At 43.0% G+C, this 14535-nt stretch overlaps 1 protein-coding gene across 2 annotated transcripts in view; it reads right to left on the bottom strand.

The window, feature by feature from the left end:
* Window positions 1-1795: 1795 nt before the first annotated feature.
* Window positions 1796-14535, bottom strand: part of LOC146388991 (E3 ubiquitin-protein ligase SMURF2) — a 53582-nt gene continuing 40842 nt past the window's right edge. For both annotated transcript variants that reach the window (XM_084926602.1, XM_084926603.1), the window contains 8 exons: window positions 9404-9605; window positions 7878-7981; window positions 7582-7696; window positions 6708-6886; window positions 6002-6260; window positions 5708-5909; window positions 4772-4847; window positions 1796-4664 (listed from right to left, as the gene is read on the bottom strand). In XM_084926602.1, coding sequence (XP_084782728.1) covers window positions 4565-4664; window positions 4772-4847; window positions 5708-5909; window positions 6002-6260; window positions 6708-6886; window positions 7582-7696; window positions 7878-7981; window positions 9404-9605 — 1237 coding nt within the window. In that variant the 3' untranslated portion in view covers window positions 1796-4564. The remainder of the gene's footprint in view (window positions 4665-4771; window positions 4848-5707; window positions 5910-6001; window positions 6261-6707; window positions 6887-7581; window positions 7697-7877; window positions 7982-9403; window positions 9606-14535) is intronic.

Here is a 14535-nt window from a genome sequence, read left to right as displayed (position 1 = left end):
ACGGGGTCCGGTTTTTATAACAAGAGGAAGTTCCACCCCCCCGGGATGTATTCATCCGCCATACGGGGTTCGACTTTTAATGCTCAAAATGTGAATAAAACACACAATAACACACAACAAAGAAGTAAACTCACCATAACTTTTAAGCTATAAGCTGTCTTTGCATTCCGAGAGTTTTACTAAATCTATTTTAGAAGCTAAGCTTGGCAAAATAGAAGAAACGTCAGAAAGGCTTCAGAAATAATAACTCAAAGAAATGTTTTTTGTGTTTTATTCCTGAATAACATGCTTATAAAAATCTCTCTTAAATCTGAAAGCACAAGTCAGAAAAGGAAAAAAACTCAGGATCGCTTTGACCTCGGTTACTGAAGCATATACTGGCGGAAGAATATGTACGAGACAGAAAAGCGGTCACGCGGCTTGCTTGAACTTCCGACTTATTACTGTAAGTGACGTCATTAGAGGTTTCACCACATAAACTTTTTTTGTTTGTTTGATCGTATGTTGTATACAGTCAGCCAGACCCCGCGCAGCACGTGTAAACTTGTGTTTTACATATACTCGAACGAATAACTAGAAAATATTGTGATATAATAATAATAGTATTGTAATAATCAGAGAAAATATTTAAAGAGTAGGGAAAAGCGTTTTTTCCCGACAAGAAAGTATCCCATAGCAAAAGAATACAGAGCATTATCTGGATAACCGTTAACAAAGAGAGACTAAACAAATCTGTGTCTCTGATTAGGGAGCTGTAACTTTGTAAGACCCGAACTCTTCCACGACATGCATTTTTAATTTCTCTTTGATATTTGGTCACATTGGGGCCCGATGAATATAAAAACAAAGAATTACCTTACCCAGCAATATTCGACTTAACTGGCTAGTTAAGATAAGTGAGCCATAATCCAGTTCTCCATTACCAGTGTTGTCAACATTTTGAACCCAAACCCACATAGACACGAAAAGTCTAATGTTCTTTTTCCTTCTTTACATTTATTTGCACTTCCCAAGATCAAAACCATTCAATGGGCCGAAATTGATAAGGCCACATCTTGTTAGTGTCTAGTGTGCCATTATAAATCAGAACTTAAGTCTGGGCTTTGACACAGGCCATTTTTCAGGAATATATCTTATTTCTCTCCCCAAGCCAGGAAACACTTGATCTCTGCGACTTTCCCCCCCACAAACCTTTATTTGGATTACAGTGATTTGCTATTTATGAATTCACCAGGCCAGTAACTAAAGAAGCTGGATACTGTCTGACAGGGTTTTATTTTTAATTACTGGTTGTGGAAATCATGTACATCACTGTCCTCTACATGCTGCTGCTAAAAGGCCATCTCTGCATACCCGCTGACTTTCCCATTGGTTGTTTTTTACATCTACAAATCTTTGTTTAGACTGGTTCCTTCTTATCTGTATGTCTAAATGTGTAAAAACCACAACCAGTGTGACCTACATTCTCCCTATATTACACAAGTATTTTTCCCCAGAGTGAGAACAGCTCAGCTCAGTTTCCTGTACCAATGTACAGGAGGAGTTGAAACCCCCCTCCCCAGCCAAGTACCAGCCGTTTAATCTGGAGTGGTCTCAGTGGGTGGTCACAGCCTTATCCCATTCACATGTAAAGACTTTGCACACCCACATGAGCCATTCTTATATTAGATGGTGCTAATGATGCAGTCAAACCGAAATAAAGTGATTGTTTAGGATCAATACTACCTGAAGTACCCTCCACCCCAATACTAATCATAATCAAAACACTCTTCTTGAAGAAACCACAGGACATCTGTTTGTACAAGGCCTTACATTGTTAGACAAAGGCAAGTTTAATTAGAACTAATTACACACAAAAATAAAATACTCTTACAAAATGATAGTGTTAACATACATCAAATTGCATCAGTCAGCTATGAGAGATATAGTCCTGCTAGTGGATCATGCTATAAAAAAAAAAAAAAGAAGAAAAAAAAAGCGGCATCTCTCAATTTATTGAATAAAAAGTGTAGTTCAATGGAGAGGCAGCTGTGGGGCGTTGTTGAGCGACGTAGTGTAGAAAGACAATTGGGCAAATCAGCCTGTGCACTGGACTTAAAGGTGAATGAGTATCTGGCACGGAGGTCGCCGAAGAAGAGGCAACCTCCATCTGTTCGTGTGCAATTCCTCTACTCGGTTCAAGAAAAAAAACAAAATGTCTTCTTCTGCTTAAGTTAAAAGATAAATTACAGTTGGTTTGATCCACATATACGAACGATATTTTTAATTACTGTACAAAAAGCACCATCTGAGGACACTTTTCACTTTGCGAGCGCTCGGTCTAAATGTAATTCTTTTCAAGCGTATGCAAACGTTAAGAACAGTCCACGGTCGTAGAGATTGCTAGACAGGCAGCATCTTTTAAAAACATTCAAGAGTTTCATTTTCAAAAATTGTAGAAAACACCCCCCCACCCCCTCTGTCTGGATTAAAACGTAGCGAAAGCAGGCTAAAAAACAAAAACACAGGACTTGTCTCATTTTAGTTCACGTTCAAACAAACGATGGAGACATGCAACAGTGAGTGTGCGTTTATGCTTTTCTGTGGGCACACTGAAAATATGACTTTTTAAACACCTTAAAGAGGACCTATTATGGGATTCTACTAGAGTAGCTTTGCATGATTTCACAGCTCAGAATGATCCTGGGCCCAGTGCACCCGCCTCAGTCCAATCCACCATCTGAAACAAGCCAGCTTTACTTTAATAGGTGGGCAGGGCTGTGTGTCTGAGCATCCTCTCCTCAGTGACTCACACAGAGGCAGGAGTGTTAAAAAAAAGAAGCATAAAACATAACATTTAGAGCAGTGAGAAGTCTGAGGTTTGGGCTTACAAGGATTACTCTGACCTCTACATTTGAAACTTTACCCACTGTAACAGCAGATATATGACAAAAAAGAAGGAAAAACACAATAGGTCCCCTTTAACATTCAGGAAATCGAGACAAATAGAATTAATTTCAACATCCCAAACTACTTTTGACATCTCCTGAGAATGTGGCTAAGTAGAGCTCTTGGTGTCCACAAACAGGTAATGAGTGTGAGTAGTGTATTGTGCACTTTAAGCAGTAGTATGTCAGTGAGCGAGGATGCCGACACAAGACAAGTGTTAATGCTATTTAGCACCACGTGGCTACAAGGTAGTAGAGGTTTTTCTTTTTTCTTCTTCCTTTTAAAAAACAAAAAAACAATAGCAATATGGAGCCAGCGCAAAGAAGACACCAACAGAGTTTGAACAGCTTTAGAAATGAATGGCAGGCATTGTGACATTAATATAGCCCAGCTACAAATGACTGTTTAAATAAAAATTCAAAAAAGGGGGTGGGGGCTCACATCACCACGTCTGTCGCTCCAGGATGAAAATCAGTAGAATTTAAAGGGTCAGCTCAATATTTGCAAAGATCCATTCATTCATAACAGGTATGGCACTGAGAGGACATCGCGTGTGTGTCAAAGACCTTGTTTGTTTTGCCCTTTCTGACAAACGTCTCCTCGTACAGTGCGAGGGGTCACGGCGAGAGATAAACCACAGCATTCTTTAGTGAGATTGAGTCAAGCTTAATTTTTGTTTTTCACAATTTGTCTTCTATAATTTAAACAGCAACACTTAACAAAGATTTTATTTTTCTGAAACAATGGAAAGGGGTTTCTGAAATATAACAGCAATAAATTATATATATTATATAGATTTTTTTTTTTAGTGTTTCTTTCTCAATTTTCCCTGTTATATAAAAATAACACATTTCAAGCCATTCATCCATTTACTCTTTTTTTCTGAACACGGACAGTTGTCAAAACTGGTGAAAACAGGCTTTCTGGGTATGCAGACACAGGAGCGCTGGTCCCCCGCTGCTGTCTTTGGAGAAGGTTGTAAACCGTCGATTGTAATTCAGTCTCGAGTCCTGCCCTTCTCATCCACGCACATCCCCAGTTTTCCCATCCTTGGCGTTAGAGATAACCCCAGCGTGATCGCCGCGAGGCACCACACAGCCCGAGTCACGCACTCTCGGCGTCCAAATTTAGTGTTTCCAAGTAGTTGTGCTGTAACCACTTGTGACCCTGTGCTCTAGCAAACAACAGTCTTGTTTAAAGTGGCCATTGTTTCAGAGCGGACTGACCTTGTTTTCTGCTTGGCAAGATCGACAATTGCTACATGGAATATGTTTTTTTTTTTAAATGCTAAAATGAACTTAGAAAAAGGGAAGAGCCAGCAAATTTTGCCAGTTCAACAAGTTAGTAAATAGTTTGAGTTATTAGCAGCTGAAGAGATCCTTTTCAAAGATAAAAATAAGATATTAAGGAGGGCTAGGGGGCAGGGGGGGGGTGTCTTTAAAAAAAAAAATACCCAGAGTCAGGTGACATTTTGAGGTCTTCTTTGCCCACCCTCCCCCTTAGCTTGTCCTCTGGGAAGTTCGAGCACCCCTTTGTGAAGCATCCATCAATGAACCCCAGTTGGAATGGACGGGTGCTCATCGTGGCCGAACCACATTGCTTCTGGTCGTCGGTGAGCTCCGCCAGCGCCGGAGACTCACTCTACAGCGAAGCCGCACGTCTCCTCGATGGCAGTGAGCAACTTGTCATACAGCTTGTCGTAGCTCTCATAGGGAGGAATGTCAATCCGGTTGAAGCTGGAAGACAGAGGGTGAGACGGAGTTTAGGATCGTGGGTCAACGCTGGAGCAACGAGTCTTAAAGCGAGAGGACTAAAACTATTATAATGTCAACAGTTTGCTCACCAGGTGTGGGCTTTGGGCAGGTTGTTTGTGCTGGCATCAATCTGGTGAATGGTGAAGAGTCGGGGGCCAGCAGCACCTGTATACAACAGCAATAAAAAGGATATTTACATACCTGCATTGTACTGTGTAGAACTGAGGACCACATAAACAGAACAAACATGGAAATGTAGTCTATAATTTAAAAAAAACAAAAAAAACAACAGTTTTTACAATTTGTAACCAGCTTGAATTCAATATTTGGTACGACCTCATTTATTCTTCAACACAGTCTAAACTCTCTTAGGCAGCTTTCTTGTCACTTCTTTAAGTAGTCTTCAGGAATAGTTCTCCAGGCTTCCTGAAGGACATTCAAAGCTCTTCTTTGGATGTTTCCTTTGTTCTGTTCTCTGCTTCAGTAACATTGAGGCCAATGCATGACTAATTGTGCTCCATTGTGCGATTGTGTATCCAGGTTTGCTTTTACTGCGCTGGCTGTGTGTTTGGGATCATTGTTGTGCTGAAAAATTAAGCTGTGGCCAATCAGATGCTCTCTGATTAGCCACAGCCAATCTCCTGATCTCCTCCATATATACTGACAATGATTTGAACCAAATGTGGATTCATCACTCCATCAGACCTGTTTACTCTCATTTAGTTCTTGTGTAATTCAGCATATCTCAGCCTTTTCTCCTTCTTTTCCTTCCTTAAGAATGTAAGAATGAGTGTTGTCTTTTGGCGTCTGCAGATATTTTACTCATGACAGGACGATCACTTTATGTAAGGTGTTGTCTGCATGTGGATCGCTGTGTACTGCTCATGCCAGGGTGATGTGTCTGTGCACAGATCTGTCTGCCAGGACGGACCAGGGTGCATATCAAGTCGCAGAAATCCAGACAGAGACAGGCAAATACTCCAACGCGCACCCGTGTTTCATGTTTTCATCCTGAATGGTATTACCTTGGAGAGCCTTAAAACCTTGGAGGGGGACCCTGGAGGAACCGGTGACAAACTGCAGCAGCCGGGCTCGGCGTTCCTCATCGAAAGACTCCACAGCTTTCCAGAACCATTTAACGATGTTGCTGTCTGGAGTGCAGTGCTTGAGTCGTGTGTTGGACTTCCAGTCGTTGATGTCGATTTTACCCAAGCCGCACACAATCAACTACAGAGAAAGTCGTCAATTAGAGTGAACAGACTCACAAGCTAAGCTGAGCAACATAACATCCTCACACAAATAAGGAGATGTTAAGCTACCTCTAGCTCCTTCTCATCAAAAGCCTTGAGAAGGTGTTGGGGGATGACCTCGTTGAAGCCCTTCTGCAGAGCCAAAAACTGGGCTTCTATGCCTCGCAGGAAACGCCAGTTTACGTAAAGCCGCACGTACTCCTTCTTTGTGTCCTGGGTGACGGAGATGCTTTTCCCATTGGGCTTGAGCTCGTGCTGGATGATCTCTCCATAAGCATTATGCTCTACACAGAAGGTGTGGTCCAGCACACCTGTGATGTCATTATCCCTGGAGGAAGATAAACCTTTAAATTACTTTTGAAGAGTCAAAACAGGTTTAAAAAAAAAAAAAAAAAAAAAGAGGCATCATTAGTAATGTAATATTTTAAATAAGTGGTAATCAGTAAACCCAGCAGGTAGAATGCTAAGCCGGAGTAATGACCTGACATCATGTCACATTAAATAATTTCTTTAGAGATTATTAAAGTATTCTGACTCTGATGAGTCTGAAAATATGTGATTAACAGACCACTGATGTAAAAACTGGTTTTAAACCATAGGGGGCGCTGTCATCAAAGTTAGAAGAAGTAAACACAATTATACCCCCCCACCCCACCCCTTTGCATAACATGTATTGACATAATGGGAATAAAATTGTGAGTGATGTGTTGTAATGATCCAGAAATCACAACAAAAAAATGAAAAGAAAAGGAACGCTGCTCTGACTTGTACGTACAGGATCCAGACAAGACTGTTGTGCAGGTCAGGATCAACAGACTCCATGTCATCCAGGGTGATGGGTTTACCCAGCAGCTGTTTGTAGAAGGGTAAAGTAAAGCCCCCATCGATGTAGTGGCCATGGAACACTGCCATTCCCATGATACGGCCCACGAAGTGAAAGTATGACAAGTGCTCCTGAAGGCAGACAAAACAAACTTCAGTTTCCAAATGACTAGATGGCGGCGAGTTATCTGCAGATGTGAATGTTCACAGTGTATTTTGGACTCTTCCCCCAGACTGTGCTCAACATAAACACACACCTCTCTGACAGGAGGAATGTACAGTAATATGAAGCTGCTTCTACATGGCAGAAGCAGTAAATAACGAAGGTGAACCTACATCTCAACCACACTACGCAGAGGCTGCTTCTCCACTCACGCAAACATGAAAGTGCTAATTAATGTTAAATGACACCAGCTTAAACATAGTGCAATGACGCCATGTAAGGTAAGACAAAACGCCAAGAAGTCGCTGATGGCAGCTGCACAGCAAGCTGTTATGAAGGAGGACGGCCTTGGTGTGACAGTGGCGACATCTAAAGGAACCAAGCAAGAGAGAAAAAAAAATTAGGAGACGAAAAGGAAGGAGAGGAAAGAAGGAAGAAGAAAGGAAAGAATGAAAAAGACAAAAAAGAAAGGAGGAAGAAGAAGAAGGCAGAAGGGGAAGGAAGGAAGAAGAAGAAATAAGAAGAAAAAAGAGGAAATAAGAAAGATGTTTATGTGTGTTTATTTACTTATTTATTTAAGAAAAAGAAAATCCCATCTTTTTTGTGGACACTTGGTTCTAAAAGCATATTTCCAACATGGCTGCAGGTTATATGTGCAACTCACAGGATTGACCGCAGAGTCGGGGTTAATCTGCAGAGTGTAGATGTCATCACGGGAGTACTGGAACAGGCCGTAGTACGGGTTCAGCATCTCATGTGACAGCAGATAGAGCCACTCCCTGCACGGGGGTACAACAAGCATGGAAGAACAGAATAGAAAGCAGTTACACTCTCTGCACTGTAATCCCGGACCTAAACAGGAAAAGCACCTAACAACAAAACAGACGGGTAACAGGAGACAGATGCCGTATTCACAGTTGGTCAAACTCTGTCAGTTTCAGGCACGCCGCTCATCTTTACCTCGCCACTCCTCCGTAGTCGAGCCCTTCTTCACCTCTAAACTTCACCATCAGCCTTTTCCACAAATCCTTTGGCCTCATCTTCATCACCTGCCGATAGGATTCCTGCAACGCAGACACAAACATGTCAGGAACAGTGTCGACTTAGCTAGATGCTGATGTTAGAGTCACTGAGAAGACTCGCGTAATGCTGTGGCCAGTTCCCCCGTTACCTTCTGGTCATGAAACACACATACAAGAACACAGCCCTGACTGCTGATCCTACACCTGCAGCTTTTGTGGCCATTGAAATGAAAGGCAATGCCTCAGAAGCCATGTTGAGGTCTTTTACGCTAATATGGCAGTGCATTTTTTTGGTTTTTTAGCAGTTGCTTCCAAGGATTTAGGACGACCTAAATCAGCGTTCCTCCCACACGTGCAACCGGCTCACAGTGTCGTGTGTGTGTGTGTGTGTGTGGGGGGGGTTCATTTAAAGTGGATTAGGGGCAGTTATATTAAACACAGACGTAAGACTATAATAACACCGCCTCTTCCAGAGCCAGGTTCCGCCGTGCCCTCCAGATGGAGCAGACAGCTGAAGGGTGCTGGGGAAGAAATGGGAATGTCTTATCTGCGCCGAAAAAGCACACACGGAGACAGCTCTGACAGTCCACCGCCTAACACTCGCCTGTTCACTCATAATTTAGTGCTTCAGCTGGTCTGGAGAAACTATGCAGTTATGTCTCGCTCAACCTCAAGATGTCCTCTGCCCCGCCTCCCCCCCCACCTCCACCCTTTCTCTCGCTCACATTGAGATCAGCCAACAAAAATGTCTTCGTTCAGATTAACAGACGTGGCTGTTCCAGCACATTCCAGTGCATATTTTATGAGGGTCATGCAGTCTGTTGCAGGTGTTGTTGTTCTGGTGAAGGCCCTGCACGTCATAAGACACGGGAGGAAAAAAACGAAGAAGGAGAAAAACCCCCAAAAAACCCTCCCCCGCTGAGAAAATGCACTTCATCTCGAACAAGAGGGTCTGCTTTAGATTTTGAACAGACTGCCTTCACACATCATAGATAACTGTGTGCGTGCGTGCAGGTGTGTGTGTGAGAGAGAAATCGCTCTTACAGCCAAACTGCTATGGGCAACGACCTTTATGGGAGTACACACGGAGAACAGGGGAGAAAAATACCTATAAATAACGTGTGCAATTACAAGCTGCTCAGCGGGTACAAAAGTAATTGTGGTAGTTGCTCAACTTACAAGGCATGTAATTTTGTAGCATTATGGAGAAATTGAGAGCATTGATTGTTTTGTGTTTTTGGGGAGGGTTTTTTTTTTGCCAAATGTCAATATGTTGGCTGGAGTTTTAGGTTAAAGGATCAGGTGGTTGTGCAACGGAGCGCATTTATTATTTCCACAATCTCATTTCAAATGTTTCGCACATGCTCTGGCTCTCAAGTGAATACTCTCCTGGTTTAAATCACGTACCAGTTTCTGAACATGCAAGCTTTAGTTGTAACGAGGACTTTTCCTTTCCCTACTCACCTCAAAGATCTCCTCGCGGGACACCTCAATGCGACAGTGGCCGGCCTGAGGCTGCTGCTGAGACAGTTCCTGGCGAAGGATCTTGAGCTTCTGAACAAGATCTCGCTTGTACTTGGGCACCGTGAGGCACTCGGCCTCCTCGGGGAGCTGACCGGGGGACACCAGAGCCTGCTGGGCCTGATCCTTCAACTGGTTCTGACGACTGCGGGGGAAAGATCACACGGAAAGGCAGAGGAAAATGTGAACGGGCCAAAAGAAAGACAGAAAGACACACATCGCTTGTGAGAAAAATAAGCAAGCACTCGCGCAAGAATAACAAGAGAAAAGCCAAAAGGCTCAAAAACGCGTACTTTCTTAGTCCTTTGCTGAGTGCAGGGAATGAGGAGTAAACACACTGAGGTCATCTGGGAAGAACATCAAGTCAAACAGCTCCTCACATACACACAGACATACAGTAGGTGGAGGTGGGATTACTGGAGGTAAGACATCACAACGTGCGCATGCATACATTCCCCCACACCTGGCAGAAACCTGATAGTCTCGCACACAGGGATGACTGAATTGAAAACTGTCTTTTTTTTTTCTTTTTAAAAAAAAAAAAAAATAATACATACTCTGTTGTTTTTGACTCATCACATAAACTTGAGGTAATGTAAGGTCCTCAAGGCCATCCCTCAGAGATGTGCAGGCACATTCTGACAAGTCCAAAAGTTTGCCACCAACAGTCAGCGAGAGAAAAGCCTACACACGCTGTCATACCGCATACTGGCCTACAAAGTAGAAAAGCAGCAACTACATATTTGGTCAAAAGTAAGTCAAGGCAGGATTTACCGTCAGCTTTGGCATATGGAAAATGTTGTGTGGAAGGGAAAAAGAAAAGCATGGATCTATACAGCTAAACAAAAGAGTCACAGTCGGCCTTCACTAAAGCTACTCCTCAGGTCTAAAGTCTTACATATCACAACACGAAGATGGTCTTAAAATTAGGCTACGTCCACACTAATACGTTTCTCTCCGTTTTGGCCTCCCGTCCACACTGAGACGCCGTTTTCGTTCAAGGAAAACGCAGCGTTTTGAAAACGCTCTCAAAAATGCATACATTTAATGCCGTTTTCGCTTCACAGTGTGGACAGCGAACCCGGAGCCTTTTCGAAAAGGATGACACATTTTAGTCGTGTGACCAATTAAACTAAGATAGCGGAGGGCATTATACAGCAGTTGTTTTGTTTGCTCTCAATTTTGACAGCCCTATCAAAGATTAATATCAGTTTGTACATGCTCCAGATAGCTTTTCTTCAAATTCTTTAATTCTCACTCGTTTTTGCAACTTTGTACTTTTGAGTTACTTGCAGCAACAACTCATTGTTAGCCCATTTAAAAAACTCGGTGCTTTTCCTCGACATTTTGCAGCGACGTTTCAAAGAGCCGGAAAGTAAATAAACAGCAGACAGTAATGAGGCAGGTCGAATCTTCTTGCGTTTCACACATGCACAGTACTGGAACGTAAGCGTTTTTAGCCGTTTCAATGTAGACGCACAACTCTGTGAAAACGATAGTTATCCGGGCTAGTGTGGACGTGGAGCGTTTTGAGGCTAGTGTGGACGTAGCCTCGGCCAAATACAACCTGGGATGAATAATAAAAGGTCACATATTGTTACACTGTGTCGTTATGAATACACAAACATTCAGCCGAAATGCAGAAGGAATGTGTAAAAAATTAAGTGCACCCTAATAACAGCACAATGCTGCTGTGCTTGGGATCAGAGTCCTTTTGCACGACCCAATTTCAGCCAAACTTTAGCTGTCAGACAGACGGCCTCATATTTGACTCTAGAATACTTTGGTTATACAGAGGAGTTCATGGTCGACTCAGTGACTGTGAGGTGCCCAGGTCCTGTAATATCACGCCTCCACACCACTGCGTTTGATTTTCACCCAATATTACATATTTGTAATATTACATCCATCCATCTGTCGAATGTAGAATGATGGGTTTTAGAACCAATCTTTCCCAGATTGATGGGCAGCAACATTTGCTTAATTACGATGAGTGCTGGTCTCTTTCCTCCATGGCATTGTGTTAACACACACCTGAAAGCCTGACAAAACCTCAGTTTATATGAAGACCCTCACACTTGCTAATCATCAGTTAATCAACTACACTTGATTAGCAGCACCTGGCTGCCATTACTCTCTTAATTCCTATGAAACCAGTGAAAAGGTTGGATTTTGACACACTGCACTGCATTGGGCGTTGTACATCTGAAGCCGTATTTACCTAATTTTAAGACCAAAGTATTTGAAAATGTTCACAATTAGAGAGGGTGTTTCTATGGTTCATTTTTGACAAGTGTTCAGTGTTTTTCTTTATAACTCGCTCTTTAAACTATAAAAGCTTCAAGTTGTGCATTATTAGAACACGGCCACTTTGATTGACGGGTTGGAGGTGAGTAGGCTGTTCGTTTTCAGTTAAGGCACTGAACTGAATCGTGCGGTTGATGTTTTTTTGAAGCATTTGTAAAGCACTTGTCTGTCAAGAATGATGGCTTGTGGTATGGTTAACTGTACCTACAACCCACCTGTGAGTCTGTGTGACAGTTTGGGTATTTTATTTGATGTTACTTAGTACTTTGTCTATATGTTTCAGCTTGCTAGGTAATAGCTTCACCATCTCATCCATCAGAGGTCGTTCACAAACCACTGGGTGGTCATGTTAATCTTCTTTAGATCTAAATGTCTGCATCAGACTGCTCTACATCAGTATAAAGTAAGCACAGAATAAAACCCAAATGTTTTAATTTAAACACTGCTGCCTTTTAAAGTTCTTACTGCCCGATCAATAGCGAGACTGTGATCTTTGAGGCTAATGATGACCAAGCTCCCGACTCCAGTGTAGAATACAACTTTTGAGTTTGGTTTGGGAAGAACGCCTCAGAGGGGGGTACACAGCACACACACACAGAGTCAATAGAGCCTCTATGAGGCCTTCACTAAAGGATTATTTACACAGTGGCCTTTTGCACTTCAGTGGCCCGGGGGGGCAGGCATGAGCAGGGTCATAAACACCAGACTGTGGAGCTGAGCACAGAGGGTGGTTGACACACACGCGCACACACCACAGTCTGCGGGCACAGTATGGCTATGTAGGAAGTAACACTCAAAAGGGACGCCAAGGTTAAAACAATCATGTCCACGCCAACTTTTATCAGGTTTTCAGTGAGGCAAGGAAACACAGGGAGGAGACCTAAAAACGTGTCCAGAGTTCGTTTAGCTCAGCACTACTACCTTAAACTATCCACCCAACAGCTTGCATTCCCCTGCACCACAATGACAACTTCTTGAAAAAGTGACTGAGTTTGGTTTTGGTGACTGCCAGGCAGAATCCAGTTTGGCTTTTCAATCACTTCCTGCTATCCCAGAAAGCCACAGGGCCCCGTAGGACACTGAAGACCTCCTTGTGAAGCCCTTTATTTCCTGCAGACTAGACTTAGAGGGAGGGAAGGCAGGAAGGGCACTCTCCTGACAGCCCAAAATACTGTAGACACTCAGATGTTGGGAGGGAAGGAGCGGGAGAGGAGGCACAAGCATCTCTCGCTGCACTTTCCCCCATAAATCAAAACGTCCCTGCTCCGTCTCTCTGTCTCTTTCGCTCACAGTCGTCGGCCCTACGGCTCTGTTCTCCTTCCAAAAGCTCACCGAGGAGCACGACTCTGGTGCATGTTACCTGAAGACGCTCACTGCAAAGACAAGTTGTTGCAATAAAAGCAATGTTTTCGCTGCGGAACAAATCACAAACGTCTGAGAGGCTAATATCATTTCTCATGCAACTGCAAAGACGGGCAATTCTGCAGCCAGGTCTTAAAACCAGACGAGGATTCGGTTACCTATTGGACAGTGACCTTGACCATTCAAGCGGCTGGATTCTGCAGAGGATTGCAACATCACAGAGGAAGTTTAACCAAAACCACACTCTGGATGCTCAGGCAGTGTCTTTAGCAAATAAAAAGAGGGCAATAAACTATAACACTGACAGATGTAAATATAAATATATATATATCTCAAGCATTTTTCTGGGGTGACGGCACACGGAAGGGTGAACATTTTTTAAAAATCTGATAGAAGGCAGATGTCTTGAAGGAAATGCATGAAGAATGATGTGTTTTCCAGACTTTTGTCACAAGTTAGAAAGTCATTCCAAAGCTGTGACAGAACGTAAAAAGCCTATAGATGATCTATTATATGGTAGTTGTAAAGAGAAAGTATTAACATAGATTTATGGAGGTTTTGCATATCTCAGACCAAGGTCCAAGTGTTCTTGAGTAACCAAGACTTAACACACGCACACAAAAAAAGAGGAACCACACAGCACAAGAACTCCAATAACTGCAGACATTTTTCTATCGTACTTTAAAAACACACACCCACTTATTAACTAATCTTCATATCATAATTTATACACAATCAAAATTCCGTTTTTTCTCCTTTATACATCTGGTCATAATTATGCTTATGACAAATTATTATAAACAAATGTGGCATGCAGAGCAACCAATTTTATTTTTTTAACTTTGCTAGGAGGGCCACAGGGCCCAGCTAATCCAAAAGCCCAAACACGTCCTTTGATCCATCAGAAAAGAGAAGAAGGAGGAAAAAAAAGAAGAAACCTGATCTCCGTGTCGATGCATTCCATCTCTGCACGGAGCAGGAATGAGGTCAGGCGGAGAAAGCCCACCAAAGCGCCCGTACACTTCTGCAGCTTTTGCGGAGCAAAGGCCTCTGGGTAATTCTACGGCGGCTGCTGATGCTTCTACACAGTGTGTGTTTGAACAGCTGCGCAGGGGAAGAAATTCTGAGCATGTGCATCCACGCACGCCGACATGCACCGAGCGCACGAGCGCGGGCCATTACGGTTCCTTCATTTACTTTGGGCATAGAATTTATGCTTCGCCTCCTGGACGTTGAGACGCTGCTCGGCCGCAGACACGCCAGCCTCGGTTTCCACTCTGCTATTTGATGTCTGGCCAAAGACAGCTTTGTGACGGATAGTGTGCTAAAACGCCTTTACGATCAAAACCCTCTGCATGGACTGAGGAATTTGGAAATTTGAAAAGAAAGAGCGTGCGGGGGAAGTG

The sequence above is a fragment of the Perissodus microlepis genome, chromosome 4, assembly GCF_051167445.1.
Source record: "Perissodus microlepis isolate ML-2025 ecotype Zambia chromosome 4, ASM5116744v1, whole genome shotgun sequence".
NCBI lineage: Eukaryota > Metazoa > Chordata > Actinopteri > Cichliformes > Cichlidae > Perissodus > Perissodus microlepis.
This window is presented reverse-complemented; position numbering and strand designations above follow the sequence as displayed.